Raw genomic sequence first — 17550 nt, 5'->3', positions numbered from 1 at the left:
TAAAATTTTCTTAATTTCAAATATCAAATTCAATTTCATATGGAAAGGACTGCTTCACGGCAGCAGAGGAGAAAGGTGTTTTGGGAGTGGCACAGTGTGGAGGACAAAGCAGGTTGATAGCAGGCGTGGGGGGGGGGGGGTGTCGTGAAACGAGAGCAGGTGGGAGGAGGGGATGAGGGCACAGGCTGACAGCGGACCACTGTCCCGAGAACCAAACACCATGGCAGCCATTAGTGTACCCCAGGATAGATTACCTTTATCCCGCATCTCTGCTTCTTGGGCGGTTATACTGCAGTTGCTAGATGTGGTGCTGGCTTCAAAGCCATTAGCGGACTCGCTCTCACAGAGGCCTTCTTGTGACTCTTCCGCCACACTGTCCACTTCAATGGTGATGTCACTCTCGCTCTTTATACTGTGAGACTCATCATGGCTCAGTGCAAGGGGAGAAGGCTCAGAGTAAGTATGAGGTGGGAGGACGGCTGGTTGCAGAGTGGGGGCAAGTACAGTTTGTGTGTCTGGCTCTAGCTTCGCTATTACCGTGTCCTCCACCTTGTCTTTTTCATCAAAATCGTCTAAATCAACTTCATGACAAACCAGAGTTTCTGGTCCAATCATGGGCATTATATCCTCCTGCTCGTCCCTATATGAAATCCCTGTGATTTCCGTCAGTGGCATGTCATAGTCCTCTGTCCTGGTGCTCTGCACGTGTTCTAGTTCCGCGGTTAAAGAGGGCATTTCCTCATTGGTATTCTGGACCTGCTCTTCCTTCATGCTGTTGATGGGCTCTAGCGCTTCACAGCTTTCTACCAGTTTCTCCTCCGCGGTAATGATAGGCAGCTCTGGTTCGCACTCTGTGCGCAGCTTCTTTTCTGGGGTGGTTTGCTCCACAGGTTTCCTTTTACATCCTTTCTTCTCCTTCATCTGTTGATCATTTGGAAGCTCCAATTCCTTTGGAACAAGGTGAAACTCCCTGCTCTGTAAGGAGGCAAACGACGTAAAGTCTAACGCCTCGGGTTCTACTTTAGGCTCTACCTTGGGTTCTACCACGCTGTCCTCTATGGGAACGTGGATGCTTTTTATGGTCTCCGTACAAGGCTCCTTTGTTTTGCTTCTTCTTCCTTTTTTTGGCAGATTTTCGGCATCCTTGACTTCAATTATTTCCTCAGTCTGCTTGACGTAACTCTGAACAATTTGTTCGCTTTCCTCCACCTCTTGCTGTAGGGTCTCTGCTGGCTTTATTGGGCTTTTTTCCGGATCGATGGCGGCGCAAACAACTGGGGCTGCTTCTTGCTCAATAATGGTTTCAACCAAGCTCTCCGTTTGCTCGGGCTCCTTTTCAACCGTTGGTAGAATCTCCTCATTCACCGGTGACTTTTCAGGAGCCTCCTCCAACTCGCTTTCCGAAGTGGATGAATCTGGGATCAGAGTTAACAATCATTACACAGGATAGTCTCAGGTAGATCTATATATGTATATTTGACTGCACATGTATATGGTCAGGGATAAGACATGAACTCACCATTTGAACATCTATCGGAGTCGTACATTCCAGAGCTCCTCCGCGTCCTCCGACGAGCTGCTTGAAAAACATAGAAAGCTAAGTGGACAACACTTAAGAGTAAGAACTTGTTAAATAGGTTCTTAGAGACGGCATCTAGCTGCTGGGACCTCCAATAATCATGAGAAATTTGCAGGAAGAACACAGAATAGAGTCCGTTCATTTGTGCTCAATGCTTTCCCCACCAACATCTGCTGCATGGCGTCAGGACACCCCGTACACAGCCAACGGAGCTTCTTCTAGCACCCACTCAATGAAAGAAACCGAACTAGGATGACATTTGTGTGTTGTTAATTCCCCCCCCCCTTCCCCATCACTGACAACTTCATCTGAATGGGAACAAAACAGGACAAGTCTCCGTTTTTACTCGGACCATTGGTTTAAAAAAAAAAAAAAAAAAAAAAACACAACAGGATTTTTGGTTGCTTACCGTAAAATCTGTTTCTCGGAGCCTTCATTGGGGGACACAGGAACCATGGGTGTATGCTGCTGCCACTAGGAGGCTGACACTATGCAAATAAAAGAGTTAGCTCCTCCTCTGCAGTGTACACCCCACCGACTGGCATTAAGAACTTCAGTTAGCGAGAAAGAAGTAGGAGAAAAACAATAAGGTTAAAATAACATAACCACAAACATGAGAACTGCAATCATGAAAACAGTAATAGAACACAGAACCACAGAAACTGACTAATATGGGAGGGTGCTGTGTCCCCCAATGAAGGCTATGAGAAACAGATTTTACGGTAAGCAACCAAAAATCCTGTTTTCTCTATCGCCTCATTGGGGGACACAGGAACCATGGGAAGTCCCAAAGCAGTCCCCGGGGTGGGAAAAACAGACTTCCAGCAGGTCAGAGGACTCACCACTGCCGCCTGCAAGATCCTTCTGCCTAGGCTGGCGTCCGCCGAAGCATAGGTATGGACTTTGTAAAATTTGGCGAACGTGTGGATGGAAGACAAGGTTGCCGCTTTGCGAAGCTGTAGGACGGAATCCCTGTGGTGCATCGCCCAGGAGACGCCGACTGCCCGGGTAGAGTGAGAACTAACCCTAGGAGAGGCACTCTGTTCTTGACCCGGTAAGCCTCAAAAATTGCTGTTCTGATCCAGCGAGCAATAGTCGCCTTGGAAGCCTGCAGGCCTCTACGCATGCTATCAGGAATGACGAAAAGCAAGTCCGTCTTCCGAAAGGAAGTCATTCTAGCCAGGTAGACCTGACGAGGTCTAGCTTGTTCAACGATCGCTCTATAGGATGAATCGGAGCTGGACAAGGAAGGTAGGACGATGTCCTCGTTGAGGTGCAAGGTGGAAATCACCTTAGGAAGGAAGGAAAGCGGAGCACTCAGGACCACCCTGTTCTGGTGCATGACCAAGAAAGGAGGTCGGCAAGAAAAGGCCGCCAACTCGGAAACGCGCCGGATAGAGGTGATGGCCAAGAAAAGCACCTTCCAAGATAGAACTGACAGGGAACCTCCCTGAGAGGCTCAAAGGGGGAACCCCTCAGAACCTCCAGCACAAGATTAAGATCCCGTGAATCCACAGGAGCCCTGCACGGAGGGACAACATGGGCTACTCCCTGAAGGAAGGTCTTGAGCTGTGGTCGAGAAGATAACGTCTTCTGGAAGAGGATGGAGAGCGCAGAAACGTGGCCCTTTAGAGAACTAAGGGCAAGGCCCGCATCCAATCCTGCCTGAAGGAAGGCCAAAATAGAGGGAAGAAAAAAGGGCATAGGTGGAACATGATTGGACTCGCACCAGCGAAAATAGGCCGTCCAAGTTCGATAGTAGATCCTGGAAGGCGAAGACTGCCGAGCCTGGATCATGGTGTGAATCACTCGATCTTGAGACAGCAGACCGGATCTGTCTGGAAGCCTGGGAGCGTCCGCAAGAAGGTTGACGATCTCCACGAACCAAGACCTTCTGGGCCCATCCGGAACGATAAGGATGACCGTTACCCCCTCCGCTTTGATCTTCAATAGTCTGGGAACAAGAGGAAGAGGGGGAAACAGATAGGGACGCATGAACTGCGACCAAAGAATGGCCAGAGCATCGGCACCCACCGCGAGAAGATCGCGGGATCTGGAGATGAAAACGAGGGACCTTCCTATACAGATGGGACGCCATGAGGTCCACATCCGGCGTCCTCCATTGAAGGCAAATTTGCTGGAAGACCTCCTGATGCAGGGACCATTTCCCTGCCGCAAGGCCCTCGCGGCTGAGGAAGTCGGCGGCCCAATTGTCTACACCAGGGATATGTACCGCGGATGTCGCTGGAAAACCGTCACCTCCCCCAAAGGAGGATCTTGGAGACCTCGGAAAACGCCAAGGAACTCCGAATCCCTCCTTGGTTTTCGACATATGTCACAGCCGTGGCATTGTCCGTCTGAATTCGGACTGGTAGACCCCTGAGAAGTCTCTCCCAGTGAAGGAGGGACAAGTAAAAAGGCCCGTATTCTCAGTACGTTGACCGGCAGCGAAGACTCCAGCGCCGACCAACGTCCCCGGACAGTCCGGGGATGAAAAACCGCCCCCCAGCCGAGAAGGCTGGAATCCGTCGTCACAACCTGCCAGGAATGGAAGGAAGGACCGACCGACCTAGGAAGATGAGAGGAGACGTCAGACACCAATTGAGGGACCGTTTGACTCAGGGCGAAAGACGAATTGGACGATCCAGAGAAAGGACAGACTTGTCCCACTGCCAAAGGATCGCTTGCTGAAGAGGTCGTGAGTGGAATTGAGCAAAGGGGATCGCTTGCGATGTTGCCACCATTCTTCCCAGGGCCTGCATGGCCGTTCTGAAGGATGTAAGCTGGGTACCCTGAAACAAGGGAATTTTCTGGCGGAGCAAAGCTCTCTTCTCCTCGGAAAGAAAAATCCTGGTTCGACAGGTGTCGGACAGCATGCCTAGGAACACGAGGCGCTGAGTCTGAATAAGGCAAGACTTCTTCTTGTTGACAAGCCGCCAGAAACCAGACAGGGTGTCGAGGACAATGGACAAGCTTTCCTGGACCTGAGAAAAGGATGGAGTCTTGAAGAGAATATCATCGAGGTACGGAACGAGTACCAGACCTCTGACCCTCCAGATGGCCAGCGAGGCTGCCATGATCTTTGTAAAGACCCTGGGAGCGGTTGCGAGACCGAAAGGCAGGGCGACAAACCGAGAATGCTCCTGATGTACCGCAAAACGCAGGAATCTGATGTCCTGGGAATATAGGGACATGAAAATAGGCGTCCAGAATGTCTATGGAGTACAGAAATTCCTATGCCTCCATGGAAGTGATTACCGAACGAAGGGATACCATTCTGAAAGTCGCAGGCGAACCCTTTTATTCAGTAACTTGAGATCCGGGATTGGTCTGAGCAGAAGCCTGTGAATCCATCTCTTTCTGGAACGGAAACGATTACCCCCGCGCTGAGGCGATGGCTACAAGGAAACCCGGAACCAAAGTCGGGTCTTTTGGAGGGCGAGATTCGAAGAAAACGATCCCAGGGCTGAGAAACGAAATCGATTTTGTATCCCGAGAATACCACTTGCATCCTCCATCGCCGTAAGCCAAATGCCTTTGAAGAAAGGAAGACGACTGCCCAGCTTGGGAGATGCGCCGGGATCTCAGTGAGAATCATGCCGAGGTACATCTTCAAGGTCTAGACCTGGTGGATCTTCCTTAGGAATAGCGGGACCGCCAGGAAGAAGTGGGCCTAAAGGAAAACTTGCGACCTCTGCTGTAGAGGAAGAGGTCGGTGAGGTTTGGATTGGGGAGAAGGGAACTTGTCCCCCCCAATCGCGTTCTTAATAATTTGGTCCGGTCTGGAACCAAAAGACGCGATCACTGAAAGGGCAAGGTGGTAAGGGACTTCTTAGAAAACAGGTCCGCTTGCCAGGCCTTAAGCCAAACTGTCTGGCGGATGGCAACGACATTGCTGGATGCATCATAAAAGAGAACAAAGCTATTGCCATAAAATTCTTGATAATTTATTATAGTCAATTTAAAATGTAAAGTGTACAAACAAACAACATATAGATAAAAAGGTTAATGTGAGGACACAATGTGCAAATATAAATCGGCCTTGCCGGCATGAATAAGGTGCCAAGGGCTATAGAAGGGGTAGACACATATATAGAATTTGTGTAATATCAAAGTGAAAAAGCTCATATCCAAAAAAAGGGTTAAAAACCTCTTAAAAAGGTCAAAGTGACATTGCTGGATGCCTGAGCTGCACGAGACGCGGCATCCAGGGAGGCAAAGACCAAATACTCACTCGTGCGAGAAATCTGGTTGGCAAGCTCCGCTAGCTGTTCTAGTTGGGCCCAGCCAGAAGGCCTTGACGGAGTTGCTTTGCCCATTTGGCCACAGACTTTGAAACCCATGAGGAGGCAAAAGCCGGGCAAAAAGTGGACGCAGCCGCTTCGAAGGCTGACTTCGCAAAGGATTCTAAAAGTCTACCATTAGATTCCTTCAAAGATGCCGTACCAGGAAAAGGGCCGGACTGTGTAGGTAGATAGTCTGGAGACCGGCGGGTCCATGGAGGGAGAAGCTGTCCAGTTGGAGGTGCTCCGGGGAAAAAAGATATAATACGCCGAGGCGCTGTCCTGTTTGAAAGCGTCTGGTCGGATTCTCTCTTTCTCTGGCCATCAGCTCCTCATATTCAGAATGAGGGGCGAAAACTTTGGAAGGTGGCTTGGACCGTCTAAACGAAACCGCCTGCTCTGTGGGTTCCGTTGCGGAGTCATTGATGCCACAGGTCTGGTTAACTGCAGCAATGAGGTTCTGAACCATATCCCTCATGCTAGCGATTTGGTTAGAATCCAGCTTCAAAACATCTTCCAAAGGCGCATCCGAGAACGCTTCGCCTGACTCGGGGGAGGAAGACTGGAAAAAACAACTCACACCGGCGTTCCTGTCTAGATCCTTTGCGGCCAATATTGGTAGGCTCGGACGGAGCTTCCTGTGACCCGCTGGCTACAGCGGAAGTCGTCAGGCTGTAGAGGAGCAGGTCCTGCAGACAGATGCACCGCTGGATGCGACGACCCATGGCGACGCCACAGAAAAGGCGTGCTGCAGGGAAAAGGGCGGGAGGGCGGAAGGCCCGCTCATTAAAACCGGAAGAGGAGCGGGGCCGACAGCGCAAGCCTTGGGCAGGAAGATGGCGCCGGCTGTAGAGAGAGCGATGGCTGGGAAGTGGGCGGAGACAAGCGCACACACCAGGGGAACCAATATGGCGCCAGATGCGGGCACTGCTATGGGGCGGAGCTAGGCGCCGCTGCAGGAAGAAGGTACGGGCGGGAGAAAGCCCACCCCAAGGAGAGCAAATGGGGGGCAGAGTTACTGCGCCAGAGTAGGCCCGAGAAGCCGGGGCCTAAATTAGAAACCGGCGACCGCCGCTCCGAAGTAGGCCCGAGAAGCTGGGGCCTAGATAGGAACCCGGCGACCGCCGCGCCGGAGTAGGCCTGAGAAGCCGGGGCCTAGATTAGAAGCCGGCGACCGCCGCGCCGTAGGCCCGAGAAGCCGGGGCCTAAATTAGAAACCGGCGACCGCCGCGCCAGAATAGGCCCGAGAAGCTGGGGCCTAGATTAGAAGCCGGTGACCGCCGCGCCGTAGGCCCGAGAAGCCGGGGCCTAAATTAGAAACCGGCGACTGCTGCGCCAGAGTAGACCCGAGAAGCCGGGGCCTAAATTAGAAACCAGCGAACGCCGCGTCGAAGTAGGCCCGAGAAGCCAGGGCCTAGATTGGAACCCGGCGGCCGTCGCGCCGGAGTAGGCCCGAGAAGCCGGGGCCTAGATTAGAAGCCGGCGAACGCCTGAAAGAGAGGAGGAGGCGAATAAGCCTTCCCGCAGCGAACGTCACGCCTGTGCCTCTGAAAAGGTAGCCCCTCAAGAGCCGGGGCCCGCGTCCAAACTGGTGGGGGGAGGGGAGGGGGGGTATAGAGGGTGATCCTGAGCAGGGGAAAAAGTCCTGCTGAAATCCCTGGTATTTCCACTAGGAAAAGGCCCCCCACCTCCCTAAAGGGAAGCCCTAACCTAAAGGTCCTGAGGGAAATAGATGTGGCACCTTCTAAATACTCACCTTCTTCATCTGTATATCTTCTTCCGGAAAAACATGAGGAAAAGGAGAAATATACCTCATTATTCTGGAATGCAAAAAAGACGTCCAGAACTTGATGGTGGACGTCCTCGTCTCCTCCAACTGACAGGCTCTGGTGGGCGAGTGGGTAGGGGACGGAGCTAGGACCGGACTTCTGAGCACGCTTGTGTGCTAGGATCATGGTCCTGCTGAGGGATCTATGAGGATACGCGGTGGCAGTACACACGCCGTACTCATAGTCCATAATGTGGGATTACAGGTGTGACTGTTCACCCTGTATCACTCCGGAAAACCTGAAAGAAAACGACGCACATTGAGGTAGTTAAGGGTCTAATGAAAGACCCGTGTCCACCTCCTACTGACACTAAGCTAAACTGAAGTTCTTAATGCCAGTCGGTGGGGTGTACACTGCAGAGGAAGAGCTATTTTTTTATTTGCATAGTGTCAGCCTCCTAGAGGCAGCAGCATACACCCATGGTTCCTGTGTCCCCCAATGAGGCGATAGAGAAAAGAGATTAAACAGAAACCTTTCAAAGGTTCTAAGTGTAGCATAAAATGCCACAAGACCCTGATTCCAGAAAGGTGACACTTATTAGGCTGTGTCGTGTAGTTTCAATACTAACAGTGATTTATCACCAGGAGATTATCACTAGAGGACTAGGTATTATGTGCCAGGCAGTCCAGCTAACCTGTGTAACCATGCCCATAACACCGATTGGCAGCTTGCTGACAATGTACACATGACACTACCAATAAGGAGTGTGGGCAGAGTTATACACAGAGCAGAAAACTTCACTCTACTACATCTACATTAGATAAAACAGGTATTCTATGAAAACTACATCAAGCAGCCCAGAAAGTGAAACATCCCTGGAATCAGACACTATGTTATGCCCCTTTCAGATTATATAGCAAAAACCTGCTGACAGATTCCCTTTAAGAAGTCAATAGACCTATTTAAAATGAAAAACAATGACAGTCCTAACTGTAAAAACTGACATGTGAACAAGTCCTTAGATTGATTTGATTTAGTTGCTGGCGCACTTACCTTCCAATCCATTCGACAAGAAGTTATTGTCGGACAGGCTGTTCCTCACAAGTTTATTGGCTGCTTTACTCTCACTATTTGGGGTCTTGGGCAGAGCACAGGCCACATTAGTCTGCAAAGTCGACTTTAAGGGAGGTCGTCCTCGCTTCGTTTTGTGTTTCTCCTCATCTTTCTTTTCATCATTCTCATCTTTAATCTGAAAGAACAAACAAGTTTACTTTTCTGTGTTGTGCAACAGCTTCCCCCTCACCCCGAAAAATTAAAAAGATTACTGGTCATTTTAATTTTACATTTTTTTTTTAATAATTCAATAATCTGGAGAAGAAAAAAAAAAAAAAAAAAAACAATTTCGTAATATCTCTGATCAGAGAAATCTGCTTCTTTCTCCTCCTGGACTGATCTCTCATTATCGATTCTTGGGTAAAATTGGTCTTCAGTGGATACAGACTTTCCCATTTCTGGGATAGATGATGACAGTTGGTGCTCGAAGTTCTATGGAGAACTGTAACGGTCGTTTCAAGAGAACTTGCGGCAGAATGTCTGTCTGCATCTATTGCTTCCCTCCTCCATAGAACTTTATAAGCACCAACTGTCATCAATCTCAGTAATGGCAAAGTCTGTACACTGAAGACAGATGATACTTATAATTTATCTGAGAAAACTGCTTATTCTCAATTTATATTACAAAGGTTCTTATTTTCACATGTATTATTGATTAATGGAAAAATTTAAAATCAGGTCACACTTTAGGCATCTAATTTACTTTGGATTAGTTACAACGTTGCATTATAACAAAAGACAGACATTAAATGGAAGGTTTAGAATTACTTTTATTCTTTTCTTTTGCTTTCTTTTTATTCCACCTTTCTCAGAAGGCCAGATAATTCGGTCGGCCTTTACCCATTCATCATACCTGGAAGAGAATAAATTACAAGTCTCAAAATTCGCATCTCAGAGAAGAAAAACACTAACAGAAAGGTCTCTACTATTATTCCAACATCCGCTGTTAAACTAGGAGACAAACCTAAGCTGTCTAAAGGGGTATTCTTCTTATACCAAGTTACTTTCTCCGCTTCCTCCGTAGGACTACGCCCTGCACTGAACACAAGTCACCGTATGTGCTTAGTTGTTTTACAAGAACCCACATTTATAACAGTTTGGAAAATAAAATTAAAAGAAAAAAACAAAACATAGAACTTGATCTATCTGTATGTAAACTGTAAAGAGGGATTTTTGGTTTTTACCGTAAAATCTCTTTCTTGGAGCCTTCATTGGGGGACACAGGTAACCATGGGGTGTATACTGCTGTCGCTAGGAGGCTGACAATATGCAAATGAGGAAACGTTAACTCCTCCTCGGCAGAATACACCCTCCGACAGGCACAATGCAACTCAGATTGGTGCTAAAGCAGTCGTAGGAGTAAGTATAAGGAACTCACTCTATGTACCAACCCAAAACAACGGCACGTTGGCCAACACGGTACAAAATAAAGGGAGAATGCTGTGTCCCCCAATAAAGGCTCCAAGAAAGATTTTACGGTAAGAACCAAAAATCCCTCTTTCTTTCTCACTTCATTGGGGGACACAGGTAACCATGGGACGTCCAAAAGCAGTCCCAAGGCTGGAAAAAAAAAATAGTCCGAGAAAAGAAGACTTAGGTCGGCTGGTGGGAAACCGCCGCCTGCAGTATCTTCCTACCCAGGCCTGCATCCGCAGAAGCCTGAGTATGCACCTTGTGGAACCTTAGAAGGTGTGAAGGGACAACCATGTTGCAGCTTTGCAAACCTGCAAAGCTGAAGCCTGGTGATGAACGGCCCAAGAAGCTCCCACAGCCCGGGTAGAGTGAGCCCTCACCCCGGGAGGAGGCTTTTTAGGCTATGCGCACACGTAGGAAATGTGGTGCAGAATTTTCTGCACTAAATCTGCAGATTTGATGCAGTTTCTGTGCAGTTTCTGTGCAGTACAATGTAAATCAATGTGAAAAAAAATCTGTGCACATGGTGCAGAAAAATCTGCGCAGAAACGCTGCAGAACTGCACAAAAGAGGTGACGTGCACTTCTTTGAAATCTGCAGCGTTTCTGCGCAGATTTTTCTGCACCATGTGCACAGCTTTTTTTTCACATTGATTTACATTGTACTGTAAATCACAGTGCAGTTCTGCAGCAGAAAAATCTGCTGCAGTTCTGCAGCAGAAAAATCTGCTGCAGTTCTGCAGCAGAAAAATCTGCTGCAGTTCTGCACTAATTCTGCACTAAATCTGCATCGTGTGCACATACCCTTATCCTGAACGCAGTATGCCTCCAGAACCGCCTAACGAATCCAACGAGCAATAGTGGACTTAGAAGCGGGGAGCCCTTTTCGACAACCTTCAGAAACGACAAACAGAGGATCGGACTGGCGAAAAGAAGCAGTTCTGGTAAGATAGACTCGGAGAGCCCTGACCATTTGGATGGACCTTGGAACGGCACAAGGAAGGAAGGACGATGTCCTCGTTGATGTGAAAAGCCGAAACTACTTTTGGTAGAAAGGAAGGAACAGGCCGCAGGACTACTTTGTCCTGGTGCAGAATTAGGAAAGGAGAACGGCAGGATAATGCCACTAACTCGGATACCCTCCTAATAGAGGTGATGGCGACCAGGAAGGCCACCTTCCAAGATAGGAGAGAAGAGGAAATGTCCTAAATTGGTTCAAAAGGCGCGCATTGAAGGGCGACTAGAACGAGGTTGAGATCCCATGGCTCAACTGGGGAATGATAAGGAGGTGCTATGTGGGCAACACCTTGGAGGAAGGTCCTGACTTGTGGAAGGGAAGCTAAGTCCCTTTGGAAAAGGATGGACAGGGCGGAGACCTGGCCCTTTAAAGGACTCAAAGAAAGGCCCAAATCGAGACCAGCTTTAAAGGAAGCCAAGGACTGAAGGAAGGGAAAAAACCATAGGGAACAAGCTGTTGTCGTCGCACCATCGGAAAAAGGCCTTCCAACATCTATGATAGATGTGAGAAGAAGCCGGTTTCCTAGCTTTTATCATGGTCTGTATGACGCTGTGAGAAAAACCTGCGTCCCTTAGCACCGCAGCCTCAACGGCCAAACCAGAATTCGTGTGGAAGAGGGGCCCCTGCAATAAAAGATCCGGACGGTCTGGGAGTCTCCAGGGGCGTCCGACAGCATGTTTACTAGCTTCGTGTACCAGGCCCTGCGAGGCCAATCTGGAGCTATTAAGAGAATGGGGACCCTCTCTGCCTTTATCTTTTTTACGACCCTTGGGATCAAGGGAAGAGGAGGAAAAAGATAGGGCATGTGGAACTGGGCCCACGGGATCACCAGGGCGTCGCAACCGATGGCCATCAGGTCCCGAGACCTGGCTACATACTGGGGAACCTTGTGGTTCGTTCGGGAGGCCATTAGGTCGACGTCCGGAACTCTCCATCTCTGACATATTTGGTTGAAGACGGTGGGATGGAGAGACCACTCGCCTGACGCGAGGCCCTGACGGCTGAGGAAGTCGGCTTCCCAATTGTCCACCCCTGGAATGTGGACAGCTGAGATGGCGGGAACGTGGTTCTCTGCCCAGCGTAGAATGTTTGACACCTCCCTCATGATCTGCTCGTTGCGAGTGCCTCCCTGATTGTTTATGTCAGCCGCGGCGTTGTCCGACTGAACGCAGACCGGATTTCCCCCGAGGAGGGGGCTGCCAGTGGAGGAGGGCGAGGAAGATCGCCATGATCTCCAAGAGATTGATGGGTAGAATGGTCTCCTGAACCTTCCAGCGACCGTGCGCTGTGTGTTGGAGAAAGACCGCACCCCACCCCTGAAGACTGGCGTTGGTGGTAATGATCTGCCAGCGGAGGGGAAGAAATGACCTCCCACGCAGGATGGAGGCGGAAAGAGTCTACCAAGTGAGAGACTGTCTCACATTGAGAGGAAGGCGAATTGGGCAATCTAGGGAAAGTGGGTTCTTGTCCCAGGCAGATCGGAGAGTCAGCTGGAGAGGGAAAGACTGAAATTGAGCGTAAGGTACTGCTTCCATGGAAGCGACCATCTTCCCTAGAACTTTCATAGAGCCGTAGAGGCAGAGGAACCTGGCGCTTTAAGACTTTGATACCCTGGCGGAGAGAGAAGAACTTCTCTATCGGGAGGAAGACCCGAGCTTGGATGGTGTTGAATTTCATGCCCAGGAACTCGAGGCGTTGAGATGGAATCAAGGTCGACTTGTTCCTGTTGATTATCCAGCCGAGGCGGATCAGCGTGTCCAGAGTGATCTGGAGACTCTGGTCGCAGTCCCGGTGAGACGGACCTTTAACCAGAAGGTCGTCGAGATAGGGGATTATGAGGATCCCCTTTAACCGAAGGATGGCCATGACCACTGCCATTACTTTCGTAAAGACCGTGGGGGCGGACGCTAGGCTGAACGGGAGCGCTGTAAACTCGTAATGTTGTTCCTGGATTGCGAAACGAAGGAACCTCTGATGATGCTGACAAATCGGAATATGCAGGTACGCATCTCGAATGTGCACAGAGCACAGATTTTCCCCCGGTTCCATGGAAGCGATCACTGAGCGCAGTGACTCCATCTTGAAGTGTCGAACCCAAAGGTGGCGGTTCAACTGTTTGAAATCCAAAATCAGGCGGAGAGAGCCATCTTTTTTCGGAACCAGGAACAGATTTGAGTAAAAATCCGAAAACCGCTCGCGGTAAGCAACAGGAACGATCACTCCTGAGGTGAGGAGGGCATCGACGGCTTGGAGGAGCCCTGGGGCATGGGACGGCTGCTTGGGTGGACAGGAGAGGAAGAAACGTCTTCCTGGGGGCGAAGAAAATTCTATTTTGTAGCCTGATGTGACGATCTCCCTAACCCAGGCATCGTCGACTACCGATAACCAAGATTCTGTGAACAGGAGAAGCCTGCCTCCCACCCTGGAAAGATTTTCAGGTGGGGGTGACCTGTCATTTTGAAGAGAATCTGTGGCCGCGAGATCCGGAAGGTTTAGAGGAGCGGCTTTTAGCCCTCCAGTGAGGGGTAGACCTGAAGGTAGGTTTTCTCCATGTCCCCTAAGCGGAAGAACGCTCCTGCTGGGAGGAACCGCCAGAGAAGGAGAAGGGCCAGAAGGGACGAAAGGACTGGGGTCCCCTACGATTAAAGGGGCGCTTAGGCCTGGATTGAGGGAGAGAGGTGCTCTTTCCACCTGTAGCGTCGGAGATGATCTGGTCTAGCTTAGTGCCGAAGAGCCTGGAGCCCTGGAACGGAAGGCCAGTGAGAGACTTTTGAGAAGCGGGGTCAGCGTTCCATGCTTTCAGCCAAAGGACACGGCGAATGGCGATGATTTTGCTGTTTGCCCTTGCGGAACAAGCGGCCGCATCCAAGGAGGCCTTTAACAGATATTTCCCCGTGTGTGCAATCTGGTCCGCTAAAATCAGCTAGTTCCTCCAAAGGAGCCAAAGCAACGATGCCCCTGCGAATTATCTTGGCCCAGGCAGACACGGCTTTCGCCACCCAAGAGGAGACGAAATTCAGGCAGAGAGGCGCCGGATGCCTCAAAGGCTGATTTGGTTAAAGCCTCAATTTGCCTGTCCGTAACGTCCTCAAGAGACGCTGCATCAGGGATAGACAGAACTGTCTGCCAGGATAGACGAGAGACAGGCGGGTCTACCTTAGGGGAATCAGACCATTTGCTGACAAGGTCTGGATTAAAGGGGTACAAGATATCCAGACGCTTTCTTCCAGGAAAACGTTTTCCAGGTTGTTCCCAGTGCCTAGAGGTAGTATTCTCAAACTCTTTGTGGTTGGCAAAAACTCTAGAGGGCCGTTTCACCTGTTTGAATGAAAAGGAGTCCTCCTGGGAGGTGGAATCCTCCTCAAGTTCAAGGGTTTGAATAATAGCCGAAATAAGGCTATCTACCATGTCCTGCGTGCCAGAGGTCTGATCTGTATCTGAATCAGACTGAGTGCGAAAGTACATCTGACCCAATGTACGCCACAGAGCAGGGGGAACGGGTGGAGAGGGGTACTCTAGATGGTACCGCGGATTCTGCAGAGCTGGATGAGGAGCTAGACAGAGTAACGTTTCCTTATTTGCATAGTGTCAGCCTCCTAGCGACAGCAGCATACACCACATGGTTACCTGTGTCCCCTAATGAAGCGACAAAGAAAAGTATTTTAAAGGGGTTTTTAAACTTCAATAGGTGATCAGCTGCAGGACCAGACAACGGTCACTAAGGCTTCTTTCACACTTCAGTTGTTTGGCGTCAGTCACTTCCGACATAGTGACGGATCCGTCACAATTGTTGAGAAAACGGTTCTAACGGATCCGTTTTTTTTTTACGGATCCGTTACTTGGGGGTTGTCTGGGAAAAGTATCTACTTTTTGGAGTATGCACAATTGAAAAAGCGGATTGGGGCGACGGATCTGCCGAAATGACGGTCGCGACGGATCCGTCGCCCATAGGCGGCCATTCTATGGCATGGCGGACGCGACAGATCCGTCACGATCCGCCATTTCGGCGTTGACAAAAAACGTTATAATGTCCGTCTATGTCTAGATGACGTCCGCCAAATTTCGACGGATCCGTCACATGGCGGATGGAACGGACGACCATCCGTCACAATCCGTCGCTAATGCAAGTCTATGGAAAAATAGCGGATCCGTCAAAAAAAAATGACGGATCCGTTATTTGAGGAAAATGGCGGTTTTAGACTGACGCCAAACAACTGAAGTGTGAAAGAGGCCTAAGCAGTGTACGGAGCAGTGCAGTTTTGGCTGCAGGTGCAAACCACTGATCAGTGTGGGTGCCAGGCGTTAACACTAGGACTACTGGACTCGTGAACCCTGACTAGAACTACTGCAAGTAAGTAGTCAAAATGATTATACCAGTAGTCCTAGTGTTAAACCCCCACCAACTGGATATATTGGTCATGCGTCCTAAGGGCGCAGTCAGACGCCATATAAATCGGAGAGAGATCAGAACGCAATGCTCAGACTGGACGGTGGTTATCCTGACCGGAGTGTGACAGCTGCATAGAATTATACGAAGCAGGGCCGGGAGAGCCACTGGCCAGTCCGTGCACTGTGTTACTATTTATACGGCCATCTCACTGTACCTTAAGGATAAGTAATAAATATAAAAATCCTGGACTTCCCCTTTAATAAGTACATCTGAATTGCAAGTGCAAAAGCCCCTAGGACTTCCTGCCTTACCTTACATTCCAGCCATAATAGTGCACTAGGTAAAGCAACTCTCCACCATCGACCTCCGTGCTTTTGATATTGGCTTCATAGATTTTCTGTGTTTTACCACGTCCGTATTTGACTTTTACTTTGGTGCCTGCGAGACAGTCCCTATCGGAGTCTTCGTCACCTTCGCTGTCTCCTTTAGGGTCAGTATCATCTCTTCTGCACAAGACAAAAATCAAAAAGGTAAACTGTAAGAAAAGCTCATAAGAAATCAAATCTGCACGTTAATGACCGGGCCAATTTTTACAATTCTGACCACTGTCCCTTTATGAGGTTTTAACTCTGGAACGCTTCAACGCATCCCGATGATTCTGACAGTGTTTTCTTGTGACATATTGTACTTCATGATAGTGGTAAAATATTATTTGATATTACCTGCATTTATTTGTGGAAAAAAAACAGAAATTTGGCAAAAATTTTCAAATTTTCCAACTTTGAATTTTTCTGCCCTTAAATCACAGAGATATGTCACACAAAATACTGACTGAATAAGTAACATTTCCCACATGTCTACTTTACATCAGCACAATTTTGGAACCAATATTTTTTTGTGAGGGAGTTATAAGGGGGTTAAAAGTTGACCAGCAATTTCTCATTTTTACAACACCATTTTTTTTTTAGGGACTGTCACGGATCCCTTCTCCGTGGTGTCACTTATTCGTCACGTGCCTGCTCTGACACGTGACTTGGGGTTGTGCCTGCAAGGGTTAATCTATCTCCCCACTCTCCGTCCCAGCATTCAACCTCTGTCCCATACTGTAATGGGAGCATAAATCACACACCGACCCAGGCCACACACCCGCTCATACGCGCTGCCACCACTCATCGAATACACGTGCGATGAGTCCCGGAACAAACAATAATACTAATAAAAATATGTCTATCACTCATAAGGCTCACACACCTTTAGGCTATGGATTCTTTAGAACATTCAAGGTTCAACTTGTTAAAGTTTTATACTTTGAGGCTATGTGCACACGTTCAGGTTTTTTCGCGTTTTTTCACGCAAAAACCGCTATAAAACTCATTAAAAACGCATACATTATGCATTCTATCATTTAGAATGCATTATGCATGTTTTGTGCACATGGATGCGTTTTTTTCCGCAAAAAAAACGCATCGCGGTAAAAAAAAAAAGAGCATGTTCATTATTTTTGCGGATTTTCTGCGTTTTTCCCACAATTCTATGCATTTGGGAAAAACGCACAAAAAACGCACTAAAAACGCATCAAAAACGCGGTAAAAACACATGCGGATTTCTGGCACAAATGTCCAGTTTTTGTCAGGAAAATTTCTACAAGAAATCCTGACATGTGCACATACCCTTAATAGCAAAAAGTTCAATGCTTACAATAAGAAAAAGGTATAAAAATATGATAATAAAAAGACATACAACTTATGCAAAACCGTGTCAAAATAAACAGGAGAAAACTTACAGAAATCATCTAACTGGTAGTTTGCTTTCTGCTCCCTGAGGGGGGGTGAATGGAGTTGGTGGAACACATCAGCTTCTCAGGCTGCCCTCACATGTGAGCACAATTGTCTGTCTGCAGCCTAAATTTATAACTTTGGTCTGAGGTCAGGTCTCTAGACCGGCCCCTCGGGCCAATATCATAACTGCTGCCTGTTTGATTGGGCA

General features: G+C 48.8%; 1 protein-coding gene across 3 annotated transcripts in view; it reads right to left on the bottom strand.

Annotated features, from left to right (window-relative positions):
• ARID4A (AT-rich interaction domain 4A) overlaps positions 1-17550 on the bottom strand; it is a 109951-nt gene that overhangs the window by 11666 nt on the left and 80735 nt on the right. For 2 of the 3 annotated variants that reach the window (XM_069733248.1, XM_069733258.1), the window contains exons 17-21: positions 15876-16070; positions 9513-9597; positions 8685-8880; positions 1520-1579; positions 255-1415 (exon numbers count right to left, since the gene is read on the bottom strand). In XM_069733248.1, the coding sequence (XP_069589349.1) occupies positions 255-1415; positions 1520-1579; positions 8685-8880; positions 9513-9597; positions 15876-16070 (1697 nt within the window). The remainder of the gene's footprint in view (positions 1-254; positions 1416-1519; positions 1580-8684; positions 8881-9512; positions 9598-15875; positions 16071-17550) is intronic. The other variant, XM_069733262.1, reaches the window with a different exon arrangement.

This window comes from Ranitomeya imitator, chromosome 1 (genome assembly GCF_032444005.1).
Source record: "Ranitomeya imitator isolate aRanImi1 chromosome 1, aRanImi1.pri, whole genome shotgun sequence".
In the NCBI taxonomy this organism is placed as follows: domain Eukaryota; kingdom Metazoa; phylum Chordata; class Amphibia; order Anura; family Dendrobatidae; genus Ranitomeya; species Ranitomeya imitator.
Note: the sequence above shows the minus strand (reverse complement) of the source record. Positions and strands in the feature narration are given on the sequence as shown.